Source organism: Peromyscus californicus, unplaced genomic scaffold (assembly GCF_007827085.1).
Source record: "Peromyscus californicus insignis strain IS unplaced genomic scaffold, ASM782708v3 Scaffold_13__1_contigs__length_99412109, whole genome shotgun sequence".
NCBI lineage: Eukaryota > Metazoa > Chordata > Mammalia > Rodentia > Cricetidae > Peromyscus > Peromyscus californicus.
Window position 1 is genome coordinate 94,563,149 of NW_026294424.1, and position 15,044 is coordinate 94,578,192.

The 15,044-nt window shown below is 42.9% G+C and overlaps 1 protein-coding gene across 1 annotated transcript in view; it reads right to left on the reverse strand.

Moving 5' to 3' along the window:
- The window catches only part of Sparcl1 (SPARC like 1), a 29,583-nt gene that overhangs the window by 9,975 nt on the left and 4,564 nt on the right, over positions 1 to 15,044 (reverse strand). Inside the window, exons 2-4 of the mRNA XM_052735570.1 lie at positions 5,614 to 5,678; positions 2,692 to 2,820; positions 1,356 to 2,321 (exon numbers count right to left, since the gene is read on the reverse strand). Coding sequence (XP_052591530.1) covers positions 1,356 to 2,321; positions 2,692 to 2,820; positions 5,614 to 5,667 — 1,149 coding nt within the window. The 5' untranslated portion in view covers positions 5,668 to 5,678. The remainder of the gene's footprint in view (positions 1 to 1,355; positions 2,322 to 2,691; positions 2,821 to 5,613; positions 5,679 to 15,044) is intronic.

A 15,044-nucleotide genomic window follows, 5' to 3' on the forward strand; every position in this document is an offset into this window, starting at 1 on the left:
TCACCCCTTTGGAGTTGGGTCCAAAGCACTGTCCCCATACATTGTCTTGGGATTCTGTCATGAGGATGAAAGTCCATCAGTGACCTCTGTGGAGGTGTTGGTAAAACTTTCTTAGCAGGGTTTGAGGTGTAAGAAACTTCCTATCTCAGAATGGCAGGAGAAGTCCTGGGACTTGAGATTACCTGCCACCCCAAACGGGGTCAGTTCCTCTTGTTTGGGGGGGCAGATGGGGTCAATTCCTCCTGGGGGGGGGCAGGCAGTGTGCTGGGAATTTGCCTGAAAGTCCCAGGTGATTAAGCAGCCAGATCAAAACAGAATTCCTTCTTTCTCCCAACTGCAATTTCCATATGGGCATGTGTTTGTATTTTAAAGGAGTACTTTAATTTTTATGGTTAATTCAACGAACATGCTGGCTCTGATCATGTTGGAGGCATTCTGACAGACACCATGGTTCGGCTGGACCAACGTAACGCCAGCTTTGAAGACAGCAAAATTGCAGCTGCCGCTGTCTCCCATTCTTCAGGTCTGTCAGAATTTTCCAGCCAGCTGCAGGGAAATTCAGCTCCCCTCTCTGCATTTCTAAGCCCCTGAGCCATAGAAATCTACTTGGCTTATTCAAAGGACAGACTGGATGTATTGGGGGAATTGTTACCTCTCTAGCAAGTCCCAGGCAAAATAAATGTCCCAGGTCCCTTACTCCCAAATGGAATAATCCTTGGGAGTTTTTTTTTCCCTAATAAATTTAATTTTAATGAATTTAATTTTTTTAGCTTCTTTTTCTTCCCTATGTATTTTTTTATTTTTTTTATTGTTTCTTGTACTCCTATAATAACTGTCACTCAAATTGAAGGTCTGCTTCTAATAGGAGCCCAAATAAAACATGCTCTCAGTCTAATGATGGAGACAGGCAGACAAATACATAATTGAACAAGGTGAGCATCCATAATCTGAACACTTGAAATATGAAATTCTCCAAAATCCAAATACTGTTTAAGCACTGACCCAGCCCCAAAAGTAGAGATTTAACACACGAACTCACGTGACAGGTCACAGTTAAAATACAGACACATTAAAAATATTGTATATAAAATTATGCTTAAGCTGTAAACACACACAGAGAGTGCTTGTGAAATTAATGAATTTTGTGCTTAAACATGGATTGTATTTTCAAGATATCTCATTATGTATGAGCACAGAGTCTGAAACAAAATTGCAATGCTTTTGGTCTGTCATTTCAAATGAGGGAAATTCAGCATGCCCTGTATTTTAGGGACGTACTGCCAGAAGCACACACAACAGAGTGTGACTGTTTCTTGGCTGATTGATTGGACAGGTATCATTGTAAATGCTCTCACCCCTTGGTCATCTCCAGCCTCACTCTTGTCTATGTTCTCATCCTCATCTGTTGCTTTCTCAACATGTTTAACATGATGGTCAAGGGAAGCCGTGTCTCCAGCCTCTAGGAACTCCCGGCTCGGGATGAAATAGTCGTCACTTGTACCGTGCTTGGAGTCATCACTGCCCCCATTGTCACTGGCTCCATGATCCCTGGTCATGATGACACCGTCATCCGTGGGTTCTGTGGAAACCGTCTTTTCATCCATGTCCTTTTGGTTACCAATAGCTTCAAGGCCAGCCTTTCCTTCCCGGCCCTGCCACTCTGTGTGCTGAATATGCTTCCTGCTGCCTGCTGCCCTGTCAGCCTCCCCTTCTGCGTTGGAGTCGCCCTCCTGCCCTGGGTTGTCTTGCTCAGACCCATTCTTCTGCATCTCGCTTATCGGAGTTGGTTCACTGGACTCTTCTAAGGTGCCGTCAGTCTGGTCACTGTTCTCCTCCTGCTTGCTGGCAGGCTGCTCCTCGGGAAGTTTTTTTTCCCTTTCCTGGTTCTCGCTGGGAGCACCAGTGTCTCCTGGCTCTTCTTCCTCTTCTTCATCGGGAGCTTCTTGTTCCTGGCTTTCGTCTTCCGTCAAGTCTCCGTTATGCTCGCTGCTCCTGTTCAGCGGTTGGCTCGTGTCCCCTACAGGCTGCTCTTGGCTTTCCTCCCCCTTTGTGACGTCTTCACGTTGGTTGGAATCCACAGAGGAAGTCGAGGCAATAGCAGGGGAATCGGTGTTCTCTAGGAGCTTTTTCTGGCCAGGCTCACTTGTCCCTTCTTGTACATCCATCGTTCCTTCCGTGGGTGAATATTCCAGATTCACACTTAAATCGCCATCACCATCCTCCTCATCCTTCAGGTCCATCTCATGGCTGTGGGTTTCATCCTGTTCTGTTGACTGCTCGTGGGTTTCCTCTTCTGACTTCAGTGCTGAAGGTTTTTCAGCCTTAAAAGAACAAAAGTTTATTCTTGAAATAAATGACATGGTATTCCTATTTACCACTACAAAGCTAGCATTGAACAGTCTTCCTTTTTTTCCCTCCATACATTATCTTGTAAATATATTCATGTTATTCTTCACATTCTAACGCACAGGTTTATCCTGAATTTGAATTTTGTAAAATGAAATGTTTTATATAGCGATTCACAACAGGGAGTACATTTGTTAGTCAGATATTGTCTAGTATTTAGGTTCACGTGATTATCGTACTTACAAAATTAAACTGAGAAATGAATATATTAAGCTTTAAGCATGCCTTGATACTGAATTCTCTGGAGAAAGAAAAAGATGACCCTCATATAATGATTACTTTTACCTCATCTTCGGCATGGTTTTCTGTATCTGCTGCAGCTTCCACCCCGACACTGGGGGCTGCAGTGTCGTCGGGCGTCACCAGGGTTGCAGCAGTTGGGTTGGAATGATCAGAGAGAAACCTTGCATTTGTCTGAAAAAAATGAAGACTTTGTGTTACTAATATACAGATGCCAGCTTAAAAATACAAATTATTTGTCATTATCACCACTACTGCGATCTTTAGTGATAGCATTAATGAACGATAGTCTCTAGAATTTTCTAGACTACAAGTAAATGCCTGTGATATACTGTTACCGGAAAGAATTATAGTCACATTCATGTATATATACAAAGCCTGGCCGAAAATGAAACAGAAGACATTTCAATAAAGATTATCCTTGACTTTTGGAATTCTCAAACCTTGACAGAAGCATTCATAATTTATAATCTTGAAAAGTGTCATTTAACACAAAGTTGAAGAAAAACAAAATTAGTCCTGGGATGTAGCAATGTACAGCACCTTGGCTGCTTTGAAGTTCTCACTGACAATTGGTAGAAAAGATTATAAGATCTTTGCTAAATACTGATTTTCTTGGTCTCATTGCCTTCAGCATACATCAGGACATCTTTGTCTAAATAAGCAATTTAATTTAGAACTCCTTCAAAGATTGTGTGAGACAAGGCATGGAGGCTGGCTGGGAGCAGCAGCTGATGAGTCTGATTCCAGCCAGAGCAACGGCTTCATACAAGGCTGGAGACATTAGTGGAGAGCTGGGCAGTGACGCACAAAGGGAAGCTGAGTAGCTAGACTTGGAGGGAAATTTCCCTTGAAGCCTCGAGGGATCTTTGATCTCTACTGGGCCTTGACAAGCTGCTGTCTTCTATCCTTCCACCTCCTCTGGCAAAGTGAGCAGAAGCACAGAGAAACCCTGAGTGATGGACAAACTTTTTGTAAATTTCAGTGAGTTCCCAAGTTAAAACTCCTCTTTCTGACAGTCGTGTTCTATGCTGATAACCCATGAACTGTCAGCATCTGAAGCAGGGGTTTGCCATGATCACAGATGGAGATCCTGTGGGTATGCAGTGGCTGTAAGAGTAGAGCCAGGCTCTGACTGGACAGTGTCTTCTCATCCAGGTCCCGTAGTGCTGACAGTGTCCGTAAAGTAAGCCAGGTGGCTATGGGATCTGTTATGTTCTATTTGCTCTTGTGCATCTCTCCCCCTTCTCACTAAGAGGATTAACACTGAAAATAATTTGAAAAAAGCTGAAGGGAAGAGGAAAAGGAGAAATGGAGCCTGCTTTGGTAAGTCCCTTCTTCCACAGGGCATCATGGAGAGGCGCTGGAGGGGGCGGTTGGGCTTGTTGCTGAATGCCTGCTCTCCTTCCCTGTCTCTCTCCTCTGCCTTCTTGCTTTTCCTCCCTCCAAGGAGTGCACACTGGTATGGCAGCCCACTTTCCTTCAGAAGTATCCTTCAGAAGCAATTGAAATCTATCTCGTCATCATGCCCATGTCTATCTATGTTTATTTCTCGTGCTGTCTTGAGAGTCTGCTTGGAATCTCTCGGCCACATAGAAACTATTAGCTGCTAAAGAAGTCAACCAGGATTGGGAAATGCTGCAGGATTTTACAGTGGCCAGTCCTTTGAGAAGATACTTAGTTTTTCAGCATCTGGCTGGGTCTGCTTGTAATAACTTGCCTCAGAAAGGAAACATCTGGCTTATGTCTATATGTGGGAGTGTCACCAGACATTTGGTTCAAAGACTCTGGATGATGTCTGTTTACAAAGCTGAAACCATGACCATTCCAAAGGGAAAATGTATTTTCAGGAAAAAGCAGTGATTTTGTGGGAACTCGGTTCTGTGCTAATTTGTCCCACTTTTCTAATTTCAGAGCACAATGTGTAACGTCAACTGCACTACTCCACATGAGTTAATTTACAGCATGATTCTTAGTGTTTGTCATAAATTCTTTCTTTCCATGAACTGGATCAGGGTGGCATGGAGTTTGTTTTTGCCGATAAAGCTGTCTGGAACTAGCCCCCCTTCACCTAAAACGAATCACAGAATCCTGGGCTAGAGTAGAGGGGGCAATGTGGTCTATTTAAAGGAGGTTGGTTCTTCCATTGGGTGAAGAAAAGCAGTTGGCACAATGGTTTAATGGAAGATGACACAGGTCATTTGTGGAACATCGGAAGTGATCACAAGGCCGTGGATCTATTTTAAAAGGAAATCTTCTGATGGTGCTGAGGCTGCTGACATGGCCTTCAGGAATATGCTCACAGTGGTGGGGTGAGCGTGCCTGACTATGAAGTAGAGGAAGCCCTCATCAAGCCAACTTGGAGCATACTTTCTTGGACAGCCTAGAGATGAGGTAGCAGCCATTGATTACCATAGCCATTTATGGTCCTACTACACTGATTCCTGTTTTCATTATTGTAGAGTAATTGGGGAGAGTCTCAATCTGAGAAATTAGATAGTATATGTTTGGTCTTGAAGAAAATAATGGAGGAGAATGGTTATGCAGTACATGTTAAATTCTTTATTTTTTCACAGATCTATAAGCTAATTTATTTCTCCATGGCCATTTCTTTGGGTACACTCTGTCTAATAAGATGATAGTCAACATTTTCTGCTACATACTTATTTTACCTTATTGTTTGGAAAAAATGTATTTAAAGCATATTATATTGGTTTTCTTCCTTTTACTTATTCATTTATTTCTTGGACAATAAGGAATGTAATTGGAATTAAAAAAGATCCAAAGCCATTCTAGAATAATTATTTTTGGTGGGAGTGTCTTTGTTTGGGTTTTTTTTTTTTAAGGCTCAGCTGGAACTTGACATGGATCTTCCTGCTTCAACACCTCAGGTCAAGAACATTTCCTTCTAAATACAGAGTCAAGAGGGAGAGACGTAACACAGAAGAGACATAATACAGAATTTACCGGGATTGCAGCTGCAGTCCCCAAGAGGTACAGGAAGAAAAGGACAGCTACCATTTTGTCTGGACCTGTGAATCAAGGAGACAGTGTCAGTGATCATGGGGGCTTCCTTCAGGAAGATCACTACGTAATTTCACAAATGCTAGTTGGCTATTACCCACTCTAGACGTATCATTTTACCAGTCTCTCACATCTGAATGGACAGACTTATTTCAGTCCTTACCTTGTCTTATTCCTATAAAAACAGATCCTCCATTTGTTTCCATTTACAATGAGAAAAGACACAAGCTGCCGGGGACCTCCAGCTCCACTCCAACTGTATTTTATCATGAAACCAAAAGTAACCCTATACATTTCACAACCCCCAGAGGCTCTTCTCTCCAAAATACATTTTGACTCAAATATCAAAAATAAATATTTTACTAGGGGAAGGGGAAACAGAGGAGGAAGAGGAAGAGGTGGACATGATGTAAATATAGTACTCATATGTGAAATTCCCAAAGGATAAAAATTTAAATAAAAATGTTTCATATCTGGAATTAAGAGCAAAAATAACACAAATTTCAAGTAAATAAACAGTAAATTTAGAGGGAATTCAGAAGATATATCTATGATTGATGATAGTCCAAAAATATTTTATTCTCCCAGTGAGTGCTAATTGTAAAGAATCATTGAAAAATGCATTTTCCTTTTTCTTTATTTCAAAATTTTATGTTTAATACGATGTAAAAACTGCCTGAGATGACATACTGCTAGTAAGCCATTGGTAAATACTTGCTTGTCCCATATTAAAGGGCAGGAGATGGTTCTAGTGTGTTCTCTGTCCTTTAGATAGGTCACTGGGCATGCTGCCGCATCATGGTCACTGTATTTGTCCCATTGATGGGAACAACTTCATGGTCTGTAGGTTCTTATTTGAATGTGCTGATTTGTATGAAGTGGAGGGCTGTACTAGGAAGTGAGAGATGCTGTGAAAATGAGTGCCATACTGAAGACTCAGGAGGCTTCATTTGCTGATGCTTGCAGTGAATGTACTTTGAAAATGAAAACCATGATGCCCTTGCTCAGTATGATGAATACCATTTATTCTGGGATAAGCGAAACATCATTTATTTTGAGACAGTCAGACTTGGTGTGCTGTTTCTACAAACGCAGACTTTGTTTTCAGAAAGACCAGTTGAAACTAGATGAAAGATGCTGAGAGAGACAAAATTTCACATATGTGGAATTATACTTGATGACTCAGTTTTGCGCACTCATGGGAGATGATAAAAGTTCTTTTTCAAATCTACAAGCTTGCTCAAAGCAGCACGGTTTGAAAGAACTGTTGGTAGGGAACTGGAATCTGAGCTCCAGACCGGAACTGCCTTCCGACAGCCCAGAGACCTTGGTCAAGTTGTTTCTTGATTTACAAAACAGGGAAGGGATAGTTTTCCCATGAGACTCAAATGGGAGCACCTAGCTATCGGGGACTCCCAACACCTGTGACAACGGAGAAACTATCAGTTTTGTGAAGCACTCCAAGGCAGAAAATGGATTAATAATTCTGGTCGTTAGTAATGCACAGATTTGGAATTACCTTGTCACTTAGTGCTCTCCAGCTCAAGAGGCTGAGATGAGGGGTGGGAAAGGAGGAAAAGAAACCTTTTCCTTCTGTTAGGAACAGGATGGCTCTTACCAGATGGAGGACTTCAGCTGAAACTTTCAATGATGCGGGCTAGACTCATGCTATGCATAAGGCCTTTCTGAGGAAACCAGCATTTAGAACCCAAAATGTCTAGAATTCTCCTATTGGCCAGACAGTCTGAGCCATTAAGACAAACATTCCAGATGAAACATTTGGCAGCAGAAAGAAATATCCTACCAAGAACCAAAGCTCCACAGACACCAGCTGTATTCCAAGTGATGCTGCTGAGCTGCTGGAGACCACGTCTTACACTTCTCTCCACAGGCTGTGAGGTCTTTGCTGCTCTTCTCACTGAATGTAGCCTTATTTCTTTCCTCGAATTTGGGCTGTCCTCAGTGACTTGCTTCAGCGTGTGAGTAAGGGAGAAGTGACGTTCCAGACTTCTGGATCCAGGTCACAGAATTTTAATGCTTTTCTCTCGGAACATTAGTTTCAGGAGCCTTGAGCCACTTGTCCTAGGCTGTTATGCCATCTAAGACACCGTTTACCAGTCCTAATGATCTCAGCTTTCCACGTGTCCTTGACAAAGCACACTCATGTGTGGGTGACACTCCTTCATCAGGTCAGTACTCCTGATGAGACTAGATCCCTGACCCACAAAATCTTTCCACATTTCATATGGGCTTCTGTTTTGGGTCAATATATTGGTATTCAGCAATAGATGACTGAAATGGAAGTTGAGTCTCTTAGTGTTCATTGTGTTGCCCAAAGTATAATTTTGTTGAAAATGTACCTCCTTTTCACCGACTTTAACGCCAGGTAATGTGGTAAGCACTTTCCCTGTGTGCCACTCAGGTCCTCCACCTGTGACCTCACCTCCATTCCTCAGCACTGCCCACCAGGGAGAACTTCCCCAGCACCCCAATTTGCAAATGGGCAGTTTCGCCGCTGTTGCCGTTCCAGTCATCCCAACGGGTGCTTCCGGGGACACTCTCAACGCTCCCTCTCTCTCCCTCAGATGAGGACAGTCCCTCTCTTCTAGGGCCTGTTATTGAAGGATTACTTTAATTGTGTTTAGAGGATCCCGCAGGCTTTTCAGGTTAAGACGACAATGAGTACCTTTGCACATTGGCTTCATCATCCCTCTCAGGGCCCCTCATCTTATACCACAGACTAATCTCCACGTGTCTCATTCCCATCCTCCACGAGGCACAGTCACAAAGCAGTTCTCAGTGGTTTTTCCCTCAAGAATTTGGCTTTAGAATGCTCCATCTTGCCCTACCTCATAGTGTAATTAGGGAAGTAATTTTGGTCATATTTACCCTTTTTCAATTCCGGTTATGGCATCTGTCCTATTTCTCCTTTCTCTGTGAATGCGGGGTTTCTTCATTTTTACATTATTTACTGCTCAGCAATAGCTTTGCATATTCTTCAAGCTATAAGTATCTGAAATTATCTATCTCTCATCTCTCTCTCTCTCTCTCTCTCTATCATCTATCTATCTATCTATCTATCTATCTATCTATCTATCTATCTATCTATCTATCTATCATTACCTATGTATCTATCATCTATCCATCCATCCATCAATCTATCTATCTATCATCTCTGTATTTCTGTATCTATGTATCCATCATCTGTCTATCTATCTATCTATCTATCTATCTATCTATCTATCTATCTATTTAGATCTAGCTAGCTAGATAGCTGAGGGACAGATTACAAAACTAAGAAGCTCAAATTTCAGAGCCCTCATTTGCACAGGAGCCACGTGAGGTTCAGAGCCTGACCGTGGTGACTCCTTTATGTTAACAAAGAAGGTTCCATACATTGCACAAACTCCTGGCTTCATGAATCTCACATCTGCTTCTCAGCATGCCTCCTCTGAAGGCCCCTCACACTTGTGATACTATGGGGGCTTAATAATACAGGCAAAACGCTCCATATCACTAAAAACATGGGAGTTTCTGCCTGAGGGCTGGCTCCGGCCATGATCAGATACCTATCCTGTTTTTCCCTTTACTTCTTCCCTACACCACTGCCGCCGCCACCAAGCTTTTCTCCCTTGAATGCCTGGTTCTGGCGTTCTCATCTGACTGCGTTTCTTTGACTTTCTCTTATTGGCTAAAATCTGTGAGTACACAGTAAAGCTGCTGGCTTCGGTGGAAATTGTCCCTTTTGTTACGAAGTCAGTTGTTCAGTTCTAGCTGAGAAGGATTTCAAGTGTTTTCTTCAACTGTGTGAATGGACCAAGAATTATTCACTGAGAGAGTTCTCTTTCAGGATTAAGAAAAACAGCAAATAATACCTAAATGCCGTTCCAAGTAGCCTGATTCTCATGGTACTGGGCCCCTCCGGGAATAGTGGTGTGCTTTGAGGAGGTTTTGGCTCTTGTGTAAGCTACGGATGAAAACACTCATTCCAAGGAGTCCCCCCAGGACTTAGCACATGGGGGAAGCCTCTCATGTAGTCTTGTCAGGCCCAACAGTTTTTCTGAGGACTGCATTGCTTGCCCAGTGATGTAACAGAGCTCATCACTCAGAGCTGCAGATGCAGCGGATCCTAAGGAGCTTCACGGTTGGAGCTGGTGAGAGGAGTCCCTGGAAAAGGGGCCGGCTGAGGTTTCCTTTGGCCTTTTGAGAGAGCCCTGGGAGGGGTCCCTCCAGAGAAGCGAAAGCACAGCTGGCTCACAGCTGGTTCACAGCTGGACTGTGGCTGTTCACTGCTTCCTTCCCACTCTGGGAAGAGACGTTCCCCACGAATCTGACACAGTCTTTGTCCGTTTGTGTCCCCACACCCATTCCCTCCTTTCCCATTTTCAGCCATGTGGAGCCCCCAGGGGTGGGATCAACAGGCTTTCTTACCCAGTTTCTGTTGGGTTCAGCCAACAGGCAGCCCTGAAAGGAGGAGTCAGAGGTGGACAAGGCAAGGGCCTGTGGTTTTCAGCTCCCTTCAGGTGGCTGCGCTCCTTCTTGAGTGTCATAGCCCTTCATGATGACCGTTTCACACAACATTTTAAATTCGGGTTCAGAGAACTTTTTTTTTTTTTTTTTTTTTTTAACAAATTTAGTTTTTACGACCTGTTCCTAAACACCCTGTAGGGTCTTCACAGGCTGCACACACGTTGGTAAATAACTTCTAATGATAGTCTCCCCAAGTTCTCAGATTTGAGTTTCTTGCTGGGAACTATCATTTCCTTTCTGTGTTTTTGATTGTTAGCAACTTTGAGTAAAAATGCAGGAGTCATGGGTTTCCGTATCTTCCGATCTCGTCGTATAGCAAGGGTCGCCACGTCTTAGGCCTTCTTGATGCTACTTAGCTCATTCAATTTCAGTTTGTTTTGTCCTTTTTTCTTTCACTCCAGCCCGCTTTCACGCTAGGCTTAGTCCTAGGACCGGTACAATTTTCTCTAATCAGGAGCAGTCCAATTAGCTGAATGCAAATATAATTTGCATTTTGGATGAATAATAGTGGACATGGGAATCTTTTTTTTTTTTTTTTGGATAACACTTATTTCCAGCTTCATAACACAAAAAATGCACCCCTCACCTTCAAGGACTAGACTTTGAATTCCTGGACCCCTGAGCCTTGTTCTCAAGATGCTGGAAGCAGTGGGGTAAATTAGACATCTCCAACATGACCCACTCTCAGACCTTACTACAGTCACTCTTGAAATGCATAGGGTTTGAGAAAAAAACCAATGACAAAGAACCAAATACAGTGTAAGCATATGCTGGTTCTCTGAGTCCCTTGTGGAGACAAAAACCGACAACATCTGGATTTCAGGCTCTGGATATACATTCTTGCCCAGAAAAAACTCAAATGGTAACAATACACTTAGAGAAAAATCAATCACTCCACGTTTCTTCAGATCACGGTAGGCATCGGTGAACCCTCCCACGACTGAGCTACTGAGTAAAGATGGCTGGTGGCATTGAGGTCTAAACTGAAGTTTGCTTTGCTTTAAACAAGTTCCTAGTGTTTTGTTCTCCCCAGGTTTTAGGAAATTGTTGGCAAGTTTTTACAGAGAGATTAAGCTGCACTCCAGTGTAAGGTCTTCAAACACATCGATGTATGCTAGAGATGGGGGGCAGGAGGAAAAGAACGGAAGACACTTGGGGTTTTGTTCCTTCTGAATGCAACAGAATGTTGCATTGATTCAAGAGAGTTGACTCAACGTTGTTTGGTGGCCAATAAAAGGTTGGTGGCATGCACTGAACCATGGCTTGCTCCAGAATTACCATTAGCTCCAGTGTGAGAGCATAGCATGACTATTTGGCCAGTGTGGTGGTATGAAACCAATTACGGGCCTTCCACTGCCATAAATAAAGTAAATTCTTGTGATTTTTTTTCTGCTCCTGAATCTTGGGTCACCTCCCAGTGAATTGCTGTCATATCACATCAGTAGGTTGGCAGCTGAAGCTGGATCAAGACAGAAATACAGCTTTGATTTTAGAGCTATGGTGTGTGTGTGTGTGTGTGTGTGTGTGTGTGTGTGTGTGTGTGTGTAGAGCAGATTCTGTCAGCATTCAGGGTAAAGTTTATGTTATTATGAAAAGCAACCACTTCTCATCCTGCATTCTATTTGTCTTTGCTTAAAACCCAGTAGTGGGCTGGAGGCTTGTTCCAAAAATTTGCCTACTCTTTTCGTTGTAAGTTACAAATCTGGATACTAGATCCATTCCAATGATTAGGTTGTGGTGACAGAGATTTGAATGGATTGTACAATGTCATTACTTTAGCCATCTTATAAATATTTATGTCTAGTACTTATAAAATATACATTTCTAGCATATGTGCCACCAATGTGAGTATAAAATACACATTTCTATAAATAAGCTTGTCTCCACTTATTTCAGCTGGGCTTCAGGAAGTCAGGGAGACCCTTCTCCAGATAACACTGCTCTTTCACACTGTCTGCTAGTGAGCAGATGGGCTGGAACTGTGGCTCATAGTGTTAAGAATGTCAGAAACAGATATTGGCCTAAATAGCTTATTCTATTTATTCCAAGTTCAACAGGGAAAGTTATCTTTTAAAAATAGTCCAATTTATTTATTTTTATTTAGGTGTATTTCTGTTTGTCTGTAAGTGCCAGTTGAGGCCAGAAGAGAGTGTTGGATCCCCTGGAGGTGGCATTACAGTTGGTTGTGAGTGTTAGGAGCTGAACTCAGGGTTGCTGGAAAAGCAGCCATTGCCCTTAGCTGCTGAGCATCTCTTCAGCTCTGGAAAGTTGTCTTGCTGATTGAAAAAAAAAAATGTGTGAAGGGACTAGATGCTGGCTCAAAATTTGCTTTGTCATAGCTAATAGGTCTTTAGAAAATTCCCTCAAGTTCCTGGTATCACATATAAAATTATTTTCCTTTTCAGGGGCAAAGGGATATGGATAGGTTATGATGATTATCCTGCAAGGTCCGTGCAGCCTGACTGCACAGTCTCCTCCCAGAGAAGAGCACAGACATTCTCTCTGTTTGGCTTCTTTTTGTGTTAAAAGGATTGGCTTTCACCATGGGAGAGGTTGTAATTGGATTTCACCATGAAAGGAAGGACTAATTAGATTTCTCAGCAGCTCCTCAAGCCCCATGCTTGGAAAAGCAAGCCATAGAGCTGGAATGTCCTATTCTTCAGCTGTAAAAAGAGTCCAGATGAGCCTGGAGACACGGGGCTGCAGGACACAGTGGAGTGTCTATGCATGTGTCAGCCACTCTTGGTCTCTGAGGGAGCAATTCTAGCTTTGGCCTATGAGAACATGAGGAGGGTCCTCCTGACTAAAGATAGAATGCTGGGCCTCCAACAGCTACATAGCCCTTGTTCATTGCATTTGGTAGGAAAATGGGACATTTCTGTTAATGAAACCCATTTGATTCATCTCTATCTCTTTGTTCAGAAGTGTCTGTCTTAGAGAATGAGGTGTCTAAAATTTGGCACACACTAGAACATCACTCTCTATTTAAATTAAATAATGAATTCATTGTGTGTTCTTTTTTCGTTACAATTGCTTCCATTTCAGTAACGTTTAAGTCACTGTAACGTTTTGTAGAGATTTATAGTAAGGGTAGGGCAGGGTAGACTTTTATATTGATTTCTTTCTAGTTCGGATAGTTTTTAGAACATTAATTAAATCATCGCATTAATTTAGAACATATATAAATTTAAATCAAGTTAAATTTTATTTCTTAAGTTTTAGACTGCCTCACCACTTAAACCTGCTTCGCATATCCCTTGTGTCCCCTGCCAGCACCCTTACCTTATTGTCCTCCACTCTCTTCTAAACTTTAAAAGCCAGGGCACCATACAGTCACCCACACCTCTGAAAGATTCCTCTTTTCTACTGATCACATAAGTGCTGGTAGTTTTACCTCCTTCCTGAACTGACTTCCTTTTGCCTTGAGACATCAAGCAGCTCAGCCCTATTCCTTCCTGACCGAGGGGACTGGCTTCAGGGGCTGGTCTTGAAGGCTGACAACCGTTTGATCTGTTCATCTTTGTTTCAAGTTAAGGTACCTAAGAAGGATTTCCCAGAGACCCTAAACGAGGGGGACTCCTGCCTTGACGAGTCCCTCGGTGTTCTCCTTTTCTCCCTCTTGCTAACGTTTTCTCCCCTGGAACATGGACATCTACACTTCCAAATAAGGCCAGGTATCCTCTATGGAGGTTCTTTGTATTAGAGGAAGCCTGTCGGCCACTATTTTTAGTAGTTGTTGTAGCTATGGAAAATTTCCTCTCTGAGAAGGTAGCATGCAGAATAACTGTTGCAGGCACTTCATAGTCAGACTCAGATAGTGCCCTCCTAGTCTTTCGTGAGCCTCACAGGCTTGGCTATCTGAGAGCAAGTCCTTTAGTCATATTTCACCTGCCAAATGCATGCTGCTACCTGATCTTGAGTTAACACTGATGCTTTGGGGCTTTTAAAGTATTAATGAGTCTCCAGGGAGAGGCCTACAGCTTGGCATTAAAGTCATCTGAAGGATGCAAACAGAGCTCTTCTATTTTGAGTTTTCTGCTGAGTCACTATGTGACATCAAGGTGCGCCTGTCCTGGGAGTGTGATAGTCTCAGACTTTCCTAGACCGCAGACACCCATAGCTTTCCTAACCGAACTACTATCATGTGGATCTTCCTTTGGGGTAGACGAGGCTCGTGTCCACTGGGGCTTTGAATCTAACCAGAAATCCTCCGAGCTATTGACAGGCAACCTGAATCAAGCAGAGTCTCCAGATTTAGTGCTGACATGCTTCATGGGGAATTAGAGATTCAAATCTCCTTCTTGCTTCTTTCTCAGATGAGTTCACTGCTTGCCCATCAAATTGTCACATAGGCTATGATCCTTCCTGCTCGCATTTATCATCCCCTCCCCACAACCCTGCCACACATAACCTCTATTTTTAGCCTGTAGATGGGGGAGGAGGAGAGGATGGGAGCAGGGAGAAGCCGCTTTTGACCTTGAGTAGAGGTCAAGCTCTTAGAACAAACATGCTTTAACCATGCAACATACATCTCAGCATACAATTGCGTACACCATGTGTTCAGAAACAGGGTGAATTCTTTTCACCCTCAACAATCGTGGTGTATAAAAAGGCGGATTCGTTGTAAATTCGGTGCCTCTGCAGTCTCTCTCGTTAGAGTGCGTGGTCTGAATGACTTCACTTTGAGCAAAACAGTACTGCTGAGGGAATCCATCTGAAGTGGCCTCCAGCAGTGCCTGTTTTCACTCCGAGGAAGCCGATCTTGACAAAATGGGAGAGAAAAGAAGCAAAGCAGATTGAATCACTGTTCTTAAGGCATGACTTCACTATGGCAAGTGTTGAAG